This window comes from Melospiza melodia, chromosome 2, assembly GCF_035770615.1.
Source record: "Melospiza melodia melodia isolate bMelMel2 chromosome 2, bMelMel2.pri, whole genome shotgun sequence".
In the NCBI taxonomy this organism is placed as follows: domain Eukaryota; kingdom Metazoa; phylum Chordata; class Aves; order Passeriformes; family Passerellidae; genus Melospiza; species Melospiza melodia.
In genome coordinates this window covers 103,285,373-103,300,801 of record NC_086195.1, presented here as the reverse complement: position 1 = coordinate 103,300,801, position 15,429 = coordinate 103,285,373, and the positions used below count along the sequence as shown (strand labels likewise).

Sequence of the window (15,429 nt, the reverse complement as noted above, 5' to 3'; positions counted from 1 at the left end):
GAACTAGGCTTCATCCCACTGAATAGGGAAGATGTTTCACTCACACGCAGACAGCTACAGCAGGCTCTCTGTCTGGAGCTGTTTCTCACCCACAGTGCTCATATCCCTTAAAATAGGAATTTCTGCAGTGATTTCAAGCATTGTAAGGAACACTGCACACAGATGGGTGTGACACTGATCATCAGCCCATCCTCAGCCCATGCCTGCTCCTGCCAGCAATGAAATGTAACTGTCTTTCACCCAGAAGATTGTTTTCTCCACTGCCACTGCAGTTTAAGGGCAGTCACAGATACAAACTGACTCCTGATATCTGTAGTGAAGAAGGAAAATGAAAATCCTTGCAATTTACAGACCACAGAAAGTTTTCTATTTTCCTAGAACTTGTGTGTACCCTGAAAAATAGTGGAAAACATAAAACAAATCTTGAAAATAAGCAACAATATCAGCTTGAAAACAGGCATGATTCTGCCAGCTCTTCTTATTATAAATTCTCACTGCCAATTTCATTACACAGCTGTACATATGTTTCTGTGGACACAAGGAAGGGGCACCATGGGGCAGAAATGAGCAACAAAGCTGGGGACTGTCAAAGCTGACACAGTCACAACTGTACCACTGGGTAAATCATTAGTGGTATTTACTAGCATCACTCTCCTGTAACATGCCGCATAACACTTGTAGTTAACAGCCAAATTTTAGGGCATTAAAAAAATGCCCAAAACTCCAATTTCCCTCTGAGATATGAGTTCATATACAATCATTTAAAAAGAGTACTGCTGTTAAATGCTAGCAGGATTAGATACAATCAAGCCCTTTTGTAAGCACCGTAAATCAATAAAAAGATAAGCATTACCTGTCCGCTCAGGTGTTAGTATTGCTTTACTGGAAGTTTTAGAGAAGCTGGGACTATTACAGCCATTGGTATATGGGGTGAGTCTTGCAACAGGACTATAGGGAAAAGCCAAGGAGACAGGCGTAGAGAAGAGGCTCCGCCATCGGCTAGCTGTTATGGATGCGAGGGAGGAGGGGGAGAAAACAAGATTTACAGTTATTAATAGAACAGTACTGTCAGAGAGAAAAATCATCTCATCTTAATCTGTTCATCATACATTTTCTACTTAATACAAGAGGAAAAAATTGTGAAAATTCAGCAGCAAATCAGAGGATCAGCACAGTCTTCTGCATGTAAAAGTGAGCTCTAAAAGGTTTTCTAGCAAATATATCTGTTGACTATATTTTGCATATGCACCTTTTTGGTATATATTCATCACATACATCACTGGGTGACCAACACACAAATAACAGGAAGTAAAAACTGCTACAGTTAGCAGAGAAATGAAAATGAAATTTATAGTGCTCTTCAAGGAATTGTTCATGACAATTAATCATCACACAATTGAATCAGCAGCTAAATTATGAGTTATGGGAGTTCAGAGACAGAGCAGTAAAAGACGCTTAACCATCAAGTGCTAAAAACAACTGTAATCCCATATCAAGCTTTTAAGCTACCATATTTTCCCTTCTCTTTTTACACCACCAAATTCCTGATTGCATAAGCATGATTTTTTTCCCCACTGTTTCTTGAATAACAGAACAAGGCATCCCTTTTTCTATACCTTGTTTACAAAAAACTTGCAAGGCATCTGGTTTTCTAAGCAATATCACAAAGCACTCAGAGTTGGCAAAAATAAAGCTAAAGGCTTGTTTCATTTACATTTATTTAATTTACATTTTCTTACCCACCCAGTATTAATATAACTGTCCTTTGCCTATTTTACATACCTTGAAAAAGTAGAATAAACAACATTCACATGCTCTTCCAAAAATAAATAAATATTAGTACTAAAATTGTTTTAAGAAAAAGGAAAATTTAAAAATACATAAATTTCAGAGAACTCATTCAAATACAAGGAAAGATGAAAAACATATGATGGAATTGCTTTTTTTTAAACAGAATCTATTTTCTACTCATAGATGTTATGTATACAACAGAGGGAGCCAGGAAAATACTTACACCTAGCTTTGAAATCAATGGCATAACCTCAATGTTCAGCAGGTGTTCTTTGCAGTGTCAGGTGCCACAAACTGATTTTCAAAACCAGAAAGGTCCAAAAGCCTCCAAAAGCCATTCTCCGTCGCATGGCTACTTAATACTACAATCTGCTGTGTTATCTGGACTTGTTAATCTGGTCATTTTACATGCTAACAGCCATTCAAATAACATTCAAGTTTTCTCTTTTCACACCAAAATTATTTAGCAGGGCATACAAACTTTATTCCTCCCTCCTGCTAACATCAACTTCAAGTAGCCATGGGAAGGATGTCTTGGCGGGCTGTCAATCACATCCTCACAACTTTTGGAACAATCAGTTTGTCACCAATCCAAACAGTGTCATTTCTCCTCCTGTTCCTTCTGCTTTGACCTACTTAAATGTATCCTGGGTTTTTAAGGAGTAAAAGCCTCTTCAACTCCTCCCACAAGTGCTACTAAGCTTGGAATGAAGACAACTGCCTGCTTCCAGCACAGGCACACAGCACTCTGCCGGGACAGGCAGTACCTGCATGGCTCAGGCTCTGAGGAAGGTAGCTTAGTACACATAAGTAGCATAAAAATTCAAACTGTGTTCTTTGCTGTCCCCTCACTGAAGAATTATTGCAATTCTCTCATTTTTGGTGATTCTGGTTCCCTCGAGCTCAAAGACACCCAAAGTTCTGAGATCTTTAAAGGCAGCATCAGCACCACTTTCAGGAAATTGCTCGATGCCAACCAAGGCACACAACACAGACTGCCCAGCTGGACTGTTTGTCCTCAACATTCACTAACAGGATCAGTTCTAAAGTGAAGCATGCAAGTGTCTCAGGACAAAAAGGAGAGCAAACACAGATGAATGTAACTCTACAAACTAGCAATTAACATGAGTCCCTGGGGCTGAGATTAATTTACAAGGTGTTAATAACAGCAAACTGATCTAAGGTATTCACTGAAAAGAAATCCATACAATAAGAGCAGATCTCAATATCACATCCACAGCTAATGTCTGTCATTTCCACCAGGAACCATCAATAAGAGCAAGGGATGACAGTTGCCTGAGATTTTATTTTCCTGCCTAGGACAAGCTACTGCTTTGTAGCAGCCTGACCATTTGCCAGGCCAATTAGCTGCCAGCATGTTCTCACCCCCAGATGTGGTCAGGCACACAGCATAAATAAACATCATTCATTACCCTCTACAATAACCACTGTGAGCTGGCCCACTGAGCACAAGGCAACAGTTATTATGACTTTGAAAGCAAGAATCCACACCAAGAATTTAATTAATATTTATGGCTAACCAGATTTCAAACTCCTCTTTCAAACAGCATGTGTTCTCAAGGAAAGATGATGGATGGATGGATGGATGGATGGATGGATGGATGGATGGATGGATGGATGGATGGATGGATGGATGGATGGATGGATGGATGGATGGATGGAGCCAAGAAGTTCTATCTACACTAACCTCTATATATATAAAATCTCTAGGGACACCAATGTAAAACATATATATATAAAATCTCTAGGGACACCAATGTAAAACATTCCCAATCCTACAAACTTCTGCCTCTCTGCCTAAAATAAACCTTTCTAGTCTAAACATCAGGAAATGATGGATACTTTTTAGGCATATGAGTTAATCCATTGTTTAGGATCAAATATAAAAATCAGCTTTCATTAGGTTTCAAATAGGAATATCAACATACATATTGAGCACTTTACCGTACTAAGAAAGACAGCAAAATTAAGACTTACTGAAGTCTTGTGCTAATGCCAAAACCATAAAAAGTTACGTAGGAAGTGAGCGCTATAGACATGTAAGCAAATATGTAAATTCATGTAAAATTTGTAAAATCCCAAACTTGTGCAATAGATAGTCATTTCAGAACACTTATTTTGCTCCAAACTGAATGTGAGACTGTCCTGGTTAGCATGATAGGCACTAGTCTGCTGTGATGGATGAGACAATGTTGTTAAGACCTTTATTTTAAGTTTAAATTCCTGGCTGTTCAGCTCTGAATTTTACAGTATTTGTAGCTTCTTCTTAAAGCCCCAATGCCAGTTATCTGCAGTGAAGTAAGACTATCAGGTACCCTTTAAAAACAAAGTAAGTTTCTAATCTTTGCAGTTGAATAGGAACATAGATAATTCTGCTCTGAGTAAGTTATACTGAAGATGCACTGAAGGAAGGAAGAGATTCAGCCGTGAAAAGGAAAGCAGAGGCATCTAAAACAACAACCAAGAGAAAAGAAGCCAAAAAATCCATTTCATTTGCTGACATCGAAGACATAAACACTTTAAATTTCACTTCTTGATGCATTAAGGTGGTGGAATGAATATTGTAATAAAATAAGCATAAATTGTCCCAGTCATCTTAAGTCTACAGCTATTAGAAGTGTCCAACTTTCTGCATATTATTTCCTTAGTTTTGATAAATTCTTAATAACTAGACTGCTGATAATGCACTGTGTTACACAGTACCTACTCTAATATGTTTAAAAAAGGACTTTCAAACTGACCACATAAGTGAGCAATCAAAACCTTTCCTTCCAAAAATAAAATCAGCAACAAGTGAGACTGCTCATACCTTTTAAATATTTACAAATAGAACTGAAGGTTTAAAAATTAATTAATCTTATTTTTATAACATCCCTGGAGATATCAAAATGCTAAAACAGATGAAAACAGTAACTCATATAGGAAAATATGAAGAAGTAATTTAAAAATAAAAATATTCACCATACTGAATCCTGTGAATAATCAGTATTTAATAAGAACTGCTGCAAAATTTCACATGAAAGCCTGAATATGAGAACATCCACAGCACTCAAAAGGAACACACACCCTGCAAAACCACGGGATTCTGTACCATTTTTAAAGCAATCCCCCTCCTAAAACTAATTCCTCATTTAAGCCACATAAGGTAAAAAAAGAAGTCCTAAACATATACAGAAGCATGTTTTTGAAAGGGAAGATGAAATTTGCTATTTAAATTAATGGGAATGTTCATCAGCTGGAACACAAGGTAGTAACAGGTAGAGATCCTCATTACGTTGTTTTAGTTATGAGGGGTTACACTGGTGTGAACAGGGACAGCTCAAGAACAGATTCTCTACTTGAGGAATCAGGTACACCTGGAACATCACATGTGATATATCCAGGACATGTGGGTGACCAAGCACTGGAACAGGCTGCCCAGAGAGATCGTGGAGGCTCCCTTACCAGAGGTACTTGAAAGCCCTATGGACACAACCCTGTGCAATGTGTTATAGGATAGCCCTGCCTGAGCAGGGAGGTTGGACCAGATGACCCACTATGGTCCCTTCCAGTGTGACCCATTCTGTGATTCTGTTGTCATATTAGCTAAGGGTATAAGGGTTTCCAAGAAACCAAACCAAGTACGTGCACATTTTAAACACCTTCCCATTTTCAGGACTCCATTAGGACACTCAGTGAGCTCAGTTTGCCAGACAAGAACTTTCTTTCACTCTAAGCAACACAAATAAACAGTATTTTTTTGCTATAAAGACAGAAAACAATAAAATCACATATATCAGTGTTGTACTACTGACTAAACATGCTAAATTATATCAGGCATCATCTGTCTTGTTTATCCACTCAATTAGTTAATTTTTGTATAGGCCTCCAGGCAAAGTCAAAAATACCTTTTAAGCTCATGCTTAAAACAAATTATATAGCATACATGCAGACATTTGAATATGGGTTCTAATTACAAAGCCTGAACAAACTCCCATTTCAAGCCAGCACTGGAGGAACACTTACAATACTGTGAATCTGCAGCACTGCAAATAATTTTCTGCCAACACAATTTCTTTAGAGCAGAAAACCCAAACCAAATCCCTGGTGTATTCTGAATATGTGTGGTTGCACAGTAGCCATGCTTAAAAGAAAAATCTCTCTCATGGGAATAAAACACAGAGACCTACATGGAAAACAGAAGCGTTTAGCTGATCACAGGAGAAAATCCAGAGTGCTGGAAGGGAATTCAAAACCCTCACTCTACCATAGATAGGAATGCCTAAGCCAACTAAGAGGCATCATCTCCGTGAGGCACAACTAACTTCTCCCTCCTGAAGACAGGTATTTTACCTTCACTTTTGGTCCCTGTTAAAAAGCAATGCAGAGTTTGAGAACTACTCCTGCAGTCAGATATACATCTGGGAATCTCTGTGTGTCTAACATGCCTGAAAAGACTGACAGAGGAAAACATGAAAATATTCCCCACTACTCATTGATTAGTGCTGTTATGCAATAACAGTACTGGCTCAAGAAGCAGGGAACATGGGCTCCCACTAGTCAGCAGCCTGTAGAGATTTACTTGAGTCACTTGAAAACCCAGAGTTCATGTGAGAACTTGAAGCAATACAAGACAGTAAGTATCCTGCTAGATACTTACCAGGAACCAACACTGTTGCTCCTATCCAATAGAAGAACTTCAGGGAGCCAAGCTTTCAAAAAAGCAGAATCTGTATTTCAAGTACCTCAGTAGCTCCTGAACACATGAACCTTCAAACTACGTGCAATCTTTGGTCTGTTTCACAGGGTGAGGCACTCAGTCCTGTGCTCAGAATGACTGTAATACCTTCCACAGTTCTTCAAAAACACAGTGTTCAAAGCTTTCCTTTGTAATTTCAAGTCCTAAAAATTCATTTTTTGGAAAAAATTATGGGTCTATCATTTACAAGATTGTAAAATCTGGGCTTAAGACAGCAACGTTTTCAGTTCTAATAACTGTGAGTAAAGAGCATGGAGTTGTACCTGTAAATCTGGAAGTTAGTTTGGGACACGTCCATTTTCCCATCTTGTTGAATGTTATACAGCAAACTTCTTGACTTTTCAAGCAGCACACTCCTAGTTCCCGTCTCCCACAGCCATCAGCTTTGGTCATCCCATCAGCTTATTCCAGTTTGATTTCCTAACCACAGCTGAGCTCAGCCAGCCATCCTGCTAGTGGCAGAAACTTTGCTATCAGGCAGTCACACCTCATATGCTTAATGCACATTTGCAGTCACACTGAAACTGTCATTGCCCAGAACTATTTCCCTGCCCTGTCACACAGAGATCATAAAATGCTTGAGGCTTGTCTGTCATTTCTGTCTGTTGATTTCTCCATCACGAGAAGGAGAGCACCCCCTCATTCCCAACTGCAATGAGAACAATAACTTCCCAGTATAGGCTGCACAAAGGGACTCCTTTCAAGTGTCAGAAGAATTGAGGGGTGGGGGGAAGGTGTTTTAAGACTTGGTTTTATTTCTCATTATCAGTACTCTGATTTGGTTGGCAATAAAATAAATTTTCCCTAAGTTGAGTCTGGTTTGCCTGTGATACTAACTGGTGACTGATCTCTCCCTGTCCTCATCTTGACCCACAACCCTTCCATTAAATTCTCTCTTCCCTGTGCAGGTGAGGATGGGAACAATAGCAGAGTTTTGGTGGGCAGCTGGTGTCTAGCTAGGGGCAATGCACCACATGGACAAACAGTGATAAATTAGGAGGAGCTGAGAAAATCAATGAAGAGTGTCCACTTGCCCCTAAGCCTAGGAAACTGAAAAGCAACTTCAAGAGTATGTGAGAGCTTCTGTTTTAAAAATGTGAGAAAACTGGGAGTACCTGAGAAATTTGTTTCCCAGTTCATTCACATGAACTGATCTAGTATTAGCATAGAATGAGAAAGCAGTTCAGTTGGTATGAATTAATATAAAACTGCTTGATATACACAGCTACAACATATACCTCAAAAGCTGTCCCAGAAAAAATAGCACAGACCTCTTTTAAAGGCAGAATCAGAAAGATTGTCTAAATTGCAGCAGTTCCTGTCACTTTCAGCTAGCACAGCAAGGAATGCAATCAGCAGTGGTGTCTGACATACTGCTATTGGTGACAAAAATGTAAATCTAAGATTCAGGACTAATACTTTGCATGACACAGTCTAGTTATGCCAGTGATTACCCATTGGTGCGAGCAGGGAAGTTTCAAAGGTAAATGTAAGTTACTCTTCTAGTTTGATGTATTCCAGTGAAAAACTGACCTGAAAATTGTTTTTGTACACACTGAATGCTGAAAACACACCCACAGCACGGCCCAGCTGCAGCACACTGAACAGCATGGAAACTCCAAACACCATTCACTGACCCAATTTTGTAACAAAAATTATTTTATGACATCAAAGGATTCAAAAGACTAGAAAGGAAATGGAATCACAAGGTGCAAGCTACTTCCTACAAATCCCAAAGAAGGATTTTAGCTATGCCCTTTGGAGGGTAAGGTTGTGGGTTTAGTCTTGTTTTGTGGGTTTTTTTAACTTGGCTCTTTGTTTAAGGCAAGCCTTTTACTGTACAGCTATGTAAACAGACAAGCACAGAGGCTCTGTGAAAAATGCAACTCTCTCAGCATTCATCTTCCTCCTGGGTGCAAAACTCTACCTGCATTGACACACCCAAAAGCAAATGTTCTGATTAGAGCTAACAGCCAAACTTGGCTTCCCTCCTTTGAGAACTTGGCCAATTACTATGCTGAAATATTAAGCCTTAGGCATGACCTAGGGCCCAAATATCTGTTCCCTCCCCAGCTCCCAGTTTTTACACAAAAGTCAGTCTGATGCACTTCCATTCTATTTGGTGGATTGACCAGAACCTATGAGCATACATGAGCAGCTCACATTTCAGCTAGTTTGAAGTAAGACAGACCTTTCTGAGCAGAAGACTCATTCTCATGTACCAATACACAGGGTAACCCGGAACAAAATACACAGCCCCAGATTCTTCTACCAAACTATTAATATCTCATTATTAGGAAGAGTGTTTACTCCACTTAATTTAAAAGCCTTCAAGTAAGGCCTTAAGAGCCTTCAAAAACAGGATTTTGGTAAGGATTCTTACCAAAGGGCACTGTGAATGCAAAAATTAACACAGGAAGAATACACAAACTCACTAAAGAAGAATCCACCAAAGGTTAATAAATCACATCTAATTCAGAGTTCACATCTGGTTCTGTCAGTCACTGAACTGGCTATACAGCTAGCATGGTGTCAGGGCAGTCATATACAGTACTTTCCCACATTCTCTCTCTTCCAGTATCTATTCATGGTGCTTTAGGATGCTGGATCCTGTGCCCCAGCCACAAGGAAGATGCTGTTCTGTACAGACATCAATGGCTGACCTAGTCACCTCAGGACACTATATTTCCAAGAGGAAGGAGAGGGAATGATTCATCTCACCTCTGCTTGCAAAGGACAAAGAGGTATAGCACCCCTTGCAAAGGGAGCTATACCCCTTTGTCTGCTCTGCCTACAATGGCAGCCCAGTGTGACTGGCTCCAATACAGATCTCTGCATACAAACTAAACTCTCTGACTGAATTCATTACAGAGAACAATAAACAGAGCTTAAAAACAGAGTTCAAAGACTGCTTTCAGTTTTCACTTTTTCTAAACAACTGAAAAAGACAACTCTCGCAGCACTAGAGCACTGCAATGCTTGCATGCCTCCTCCTGAAACCAGCTGGTATTCAACTGGAGTCACCAAGCAACTTTCTCAGCAGCACTTCCAGTAGGAAGGGGACCTCTGTGTTAATTAATTTTTTTTAAACAAGGAAGTGTTTCTCAATCCCCTTTACCAGGAAGATGAAGATCACTTGTACCATCACATTTAAGGGAGAGATGGAGAAGTGGAGAACAGTGGCAGGAAGGTGGGACAGCTGAAGTAACACTGCCTCCAAAAGAAACACATCAGAGAACAGCCTCCAAGGTGTGCGTAAGGGCAGGAGAGATGAACTCCATGTCTGAATCCAGTCATTCACACACCCACACAGCACAGAGTAAAGCAAGACATTTTCAGTGTATTTTAACAATTAGCAACAAAAAAGAAAATTGTAACCACCTTATGATGTCACTCACTGGATAAAGATCTACCATCAGGATGTGCAGACAATGCACCTCAGGCCACTGAAATATATTTCCCCAACTCTTTCTGGGCCAGCTGGATGGACTTCCTGATTCTGCTGGTTCTGGCTGTAAATTCCCAGGTGTCTGGTAAGGTACACCCAGCAGGTACAGACTGAATTGGGCATCATCCAATCATCTCAGCTAGTAGATCTGAAGGGGCAGCAACCTCTGTAAGCACAAATGAAGAGCTCTGAAGAAGCTCTGAGAAGACTAGTGCATCAACCAGAGGAAGGTAGAACTGCAGTAAGAAACTAATGTCTCTTCTACAATCAGTGTACCTTCAAAGCAGCCAGCTGTGCCCCAGAGGAAAATTAATCTGTTGAAATAACTTTGCCAAACCTCCATACCACACTAATTTCGGAGTTGTGGCCCTACTCCTCTAATGTGGCCCTACTCCTCTAAAGACTTGCTATTGCAGTCTGTGGCACTAAGATTTAAGCAGAGCTGTGCCACAAGTCATATCATATCACTTCAACATTGTTGGAGCGTTGTGATCATCATGAATCACATTTTACTCACTGCCTACTAATCCAAAGGGAAATCATTTCTGCTGGCACAATTTGTTAAAGAGTTTATATTTTCCTTAATGAAACACAGGTCTATCATTGACTACACACATGCACACGTTACCACAACATGACAGGCAAAAGCCAAAGTCTCATATTCATTTTGCATAAACATTGCGAAACTCATCCCAACCTGATTTTCTCTCTTGAATTTGCTACCTTTGGCAACTACTTTGTTTGTATTTCAGTGACAGTGTGATACAGCAAAATCCCACAGAATACTGTGGGAAGAGTATTTTGCAATCACTCAGACCTGGTTTAATTGTTCTGCTTGCCACAACATTCCACAAGCAACAAAAACAGGTACATTTTGAACAGAAAAAGGTCTTTTTGTCTTTTTCTTTAAATGCAGGTTGGGTCTGTGGCATCTCCCAGGTTTAAGAGACAGCATGTCTGGGCCTCAGGACATCTCTTCACAGCCTACTTGCTTGCAGAGTGCTAGCAGACTTTGTCTACCATATAGTTCATTGCTTATAAATCCAGTGGAGATTTGCTTTGCAGACCAGTATGACATATTCTTGTCTGCAACAGTCAAGGGAATGTCTGCAGATATTCGGCAGCAAGAAGTATGTGGCTGTGGCCATCACCTCCACAGCTGCCACAATTCCAAACGTGCAGCATCTTCAGCGAACATGGCTGCCCAGGATGCAGCTCAGGTGGTAAAATTCTGGTGACCAGGAGTTTCACAGGCACTGTGCCAGATTTATTACCAGCACAGTTCTGTGGCTTATGGCCATTACCCAGAATTATGAGGATGTAGGTAGATCTGTTTTCTCTGGCTCAAAACTGCTATACTTATCATCTTGCAGAGAGGTGCCTTGACTGTAACTGGATCAATGACATATCCTCACAGAGGAAAGAGGCACAATTTTGGCAACCTCACTCGAAATCATGTTGTTTGTAGGGTTTGCCACTGATTTTCAGGTCTGGTATAAAGAAACAAAGAAAGTTTAAAGTCTCAAGTCAGGCCTCGATCAAGATATTAAAAAAAAAAAAAAAAAAAATTCCTTCCACTTTGATACGGAAAATAGGTACCAGAGCTGTTATTTTGCAAGACTGAAAACCACTTAACAGAAAGGAACAGGAGAGCTGTAGCACTCCAACTCTCCCTGGACACAATTCCCTGGGGCAGGCTGAGCCCTCTAACTTACAACTCTCGATAGCCAAGATTCTGGATCAATGAAGAGAGAAACCTGGTATTACATTTAAAATTAATAATGTATGTTGGAGTGAGAGTTGCTTCTAATGTAGGCCCATGATCATAAATCTGTGCACTTAAATAAGCCCTTCATCATCCTAAAACTTATCCAGTGGTGAAGCTGACTGAGAGGAATCTGGCCTGCTGCCTCTTTGGAAACCCATCTGGTATATACGCTGGTTATGTGACTTTTGTTAGAGGTCGTCCTCCTGCCCAGCCAGTCAGCTCTGTGCCTTGTGGCTATCCTTATATGAGGAGTTTGCCCCACCATCCAAGAGGAAGAAGCAGTTTCATGCCCCCTATTCAGAGGGCTTCATCCACCTTCACACACATCATGGTGGTTGTAGTGACAACTTTTTTCAGTTGCAGTAGAAGCTGGTAAATTCATTTAATTCATTTTTGGCTAGCTCTCTGTCAGGTAACTCCCTGAATATGCCTTATGACCATGCTGCTTTCTTGGGCATCTGCCTTGCAGCTAGAAGATATTGGCTTCTCCTAACCTGTCTACTCCACACACCCACTCAATTCTTTACATTCCTTAATATGAAAACCAAATAAGCCTGTGGGTGAAGAGGCATTTTGCCAATACAGTAGAATAACATCTGTAAATGACTTTTACACCACTGAGCAAAGTTGCTCTTTATAGAACACTCCACAAGCATTGCCATGGACTAGACAGGCTATATCAATACAAAGAAAACGTCCCAGAACAAATGTAGGTATATACCAGGGACTTTGGCCAAAGCAGGTCACAGATGTACAGCTTTTCACATTCCTGATGAACAAAACCATGCTGCATTCACATCTTTAGCACAGACCTGATCTTTCCAACACTTTTACCAATGTCAAAAATACCATATGTAGCTCTGTTATGAGTCAGAAGAATCCCATGGTGTCTAGGCAAGTTTTGCAAAGTCCCCCTATAGTAAAATCTCTAAATATAGGGCATCAAATTCCAGAGTTTGAAATAATTTGTACTGATCACTACCAGTCAAATCTAGAGCATAAAATTACTTCTTTTTCAGTCATGTTGGAAACAATACACATGTGGAAAGCTTACCACATTTTACCACCTCAAACATAAAGCAGAAGACTCCTCTCCAAGTTATCTGACACTCATCCCAAAAAGCATATGATTCATTAGCAAATACCTGAAGGAATATAAAGATAATGCACAAATCCCAGGTAAATTAAAGACTTCCAGTGACTTCAGCAGGCTTTGAATCCATACAGTTTTTTTCTTACTACATTTCTACGATTTTAAGTTTTCTACTCCTATATAGAGTATGTTAGACACAATCACAGAAGGTTTTTAAAATGGTATTTATTTAGTTACCTTCCTTTGTACCACAAAACTGGAGACACTTGATTCTTGCCTCAGGTTAGTCCTGAAGCTGCAGAAAGCCTGTTTTCAACAGATTTAATTCCAGTATACCACAGGGTAAGTAAAAGCTGGAAATTAATTTTGCTTGATGATTAAAAATTCTTATGAGAGTTACAGTACAGAAGCCAATATGAATTTCAGTCACAGAGGAGAAGGAGAACATTTGGCAAAACACAGCATATCCTCCATCTTTTAAGAAACTGTGACCTGTATTCATCTCAACTAGCATACAATATTCAAAGGTGACCTCCAGTCCTACCTAACAAATGATGCTGCTCTCTGTCACTGAAGGAAGAGAGATCTCATGCTCTGAAGATGTTGCTTTTTTTCAACTAGTAACTAATTTCAAACCTGAAGTTTAAGATGGCTTAAATAAAGTAGTATGAACCTTATCTTGAAAGCACTTAAAGCATGTTTAACAATGTTTAACACACATGGAAACAGATATGGTAACTAGAAACCTGAAAACCAAAATATGAGCGCTATCATGACATTCATTCACGCTGGATACCAGTGACAGCCATACCAATGTGCATTATCCATGCAGCACTGAGCTGTGCAGATATACTGGAGCCTGGCATGCTCTGCAGGGTGTAGAAAGGCTGTGTTGCACTGACAGGATCAATTCTTACAATCTCCTGTTAGGTTACTTATGTTTTGGTAACACAACAAGAACATGTGAGGTCTTCTGTGAGCCTGGATATGCTCTGTATCCTTCAAGGCTACTAAGAACATAAGAAACTTCTCTCATCAGCAAGCTACTTTCTACATAGCGAAAAAATTGAGTCTTACAGTGTTTTCTTAACTTCAGCCTGAGAAGGCCTGTTTTCAAGACCACTTAGCCTAATCAGGCTTTTGTTGGTGCAGAAATAAACCTCCACACTCTTTTAAAACAGTCTATTAGACATCCCCACAATATGCAGCCAATAGCAGATTTAAAATCCCACTGATAGCAATTCATCCACTATTTCAGAAATATTCTCAATCCTTAGAAAGTAACAGCTGCTTTGTAATTTCGATCATTTGTATTGGTCGGTGCTGAGTCATTGCAATCACAGCAATCCCAAAGAACTCTACTGAACAGACTCCCCTTCTGCAGCTTTGGTCTTCAAAGTCGAGTAAGTAATAGAAGACAATAGTAACAGCACCACTGCAGAAAAACAAATTAAGATCAATCACCACTATGTAATAATCAGGACAAACATTGAATGGCAGTATAAAAAATTTTATTTTTGAAAAGCATTGAATATATTTCAAGAAGAGCTCAACTGCTACTGACAAAGTGAACGAAGATGAAGGGTGCCTCTGCCCTGTCACTCTCTAAGTCCTCGCTTAGGGAGATCCTCTAGGATAAGGAGCAAGGCTTCTCTGTGTGATTTAAAGAACAGGAATTAGTCAACTCCCCGTGCAGATCAGAGCTCAGCTACTACACAAGGTACTCTCATGCTGAAAACACACTACTCATTTAGTCTATACATTGCACAAGTATAAAAAATGCTATTATGAACTGTTTAGCAGACTCTTCAGAGACAGTAACTCCAGTTAATAAAAGAGAATTTCATCTCCACATGCCACACAGGATGTACAACACTTCTCCTAAGTGGACATGTGCTACACTGCTAATCAGACAGAATAGCAAGAATTTGAATCAAAGGTGTATTTTTGCTCTGAACAAGTTGCTGGAGGAAAAATACAGTTAAAAATATATAATTACATTTCCTAAATTTAAATTTTCTGGTAGCTTACATGATTCTTTCTTTGCTGCAATACCATCAGCAAAACAGACGAGAATAAAGGGTAGGGAATCCATTCTGTTAAAAACAGACTCAAAAAAGGACAATTTCCCACTCTTCTCCTAACAGTATCTTTGTTATATACCAGTGAGAATTCAAATATTTGTGTCTGTTGGGATATAACTCTCTTGATCATTTATGATAGATGAAAAAACAAAAAAAAAATTAGTCCAACTAGTCCAGGATTAACCCTAAATTGCACTTTTCCTATCATTATTCTTTAGTCCTGAAATTCCTCTGCATCCCAGCAACACCTACACAAACACTACAGCTCCCCTAAAACCATATCTGCTTGCTATCTGTATTCATAGGTTAAATTTCTGGCAGGAGGCTTCTGCCAGAGAGCCCAATTTACAGTTTCCGACTTCAGTACTGTTCCAAGATGCCCCACTCCCTTCTTTGTTCAAGTGTATCTGCTGTCTATATTGAGGCAGACTGAAAAAGCTAAATCTAAGGCTCAAATCGAGGTCAAAAGCAGCACTTACCCTCCAG

The 15,429-nt window shown here is 39.7% G+C and overlaps 1 protein-coding gene across 4 annotated transcripts in view; it reads right to left on the bottom strand.

The window, feature by feature from the left end:
- The window catches only part of SLAIN1 (SLAIN motif family member 1), a 49,389-nt gene that overhangs the window by 20,557 nt on the left and 13,403 nt on the right, over positions 1-15,429 (bottom strand). Inside the window, exon 3 of one of the 4 annotated variants that reach the window (XM_063149501.1) lies at positions 854-1,003. The exons of the other annotated variants lie outside the window; for them this stretch is intronic. Coding sequence (XP_063005571.1) covers positions 854-1,003 — 150 coding nt within the window. The remainder of the gene's footprint in view (positions 1-853; positions 1,004-15,429) is intronic. 4 annotated transcript variants of the gene reach the window in all.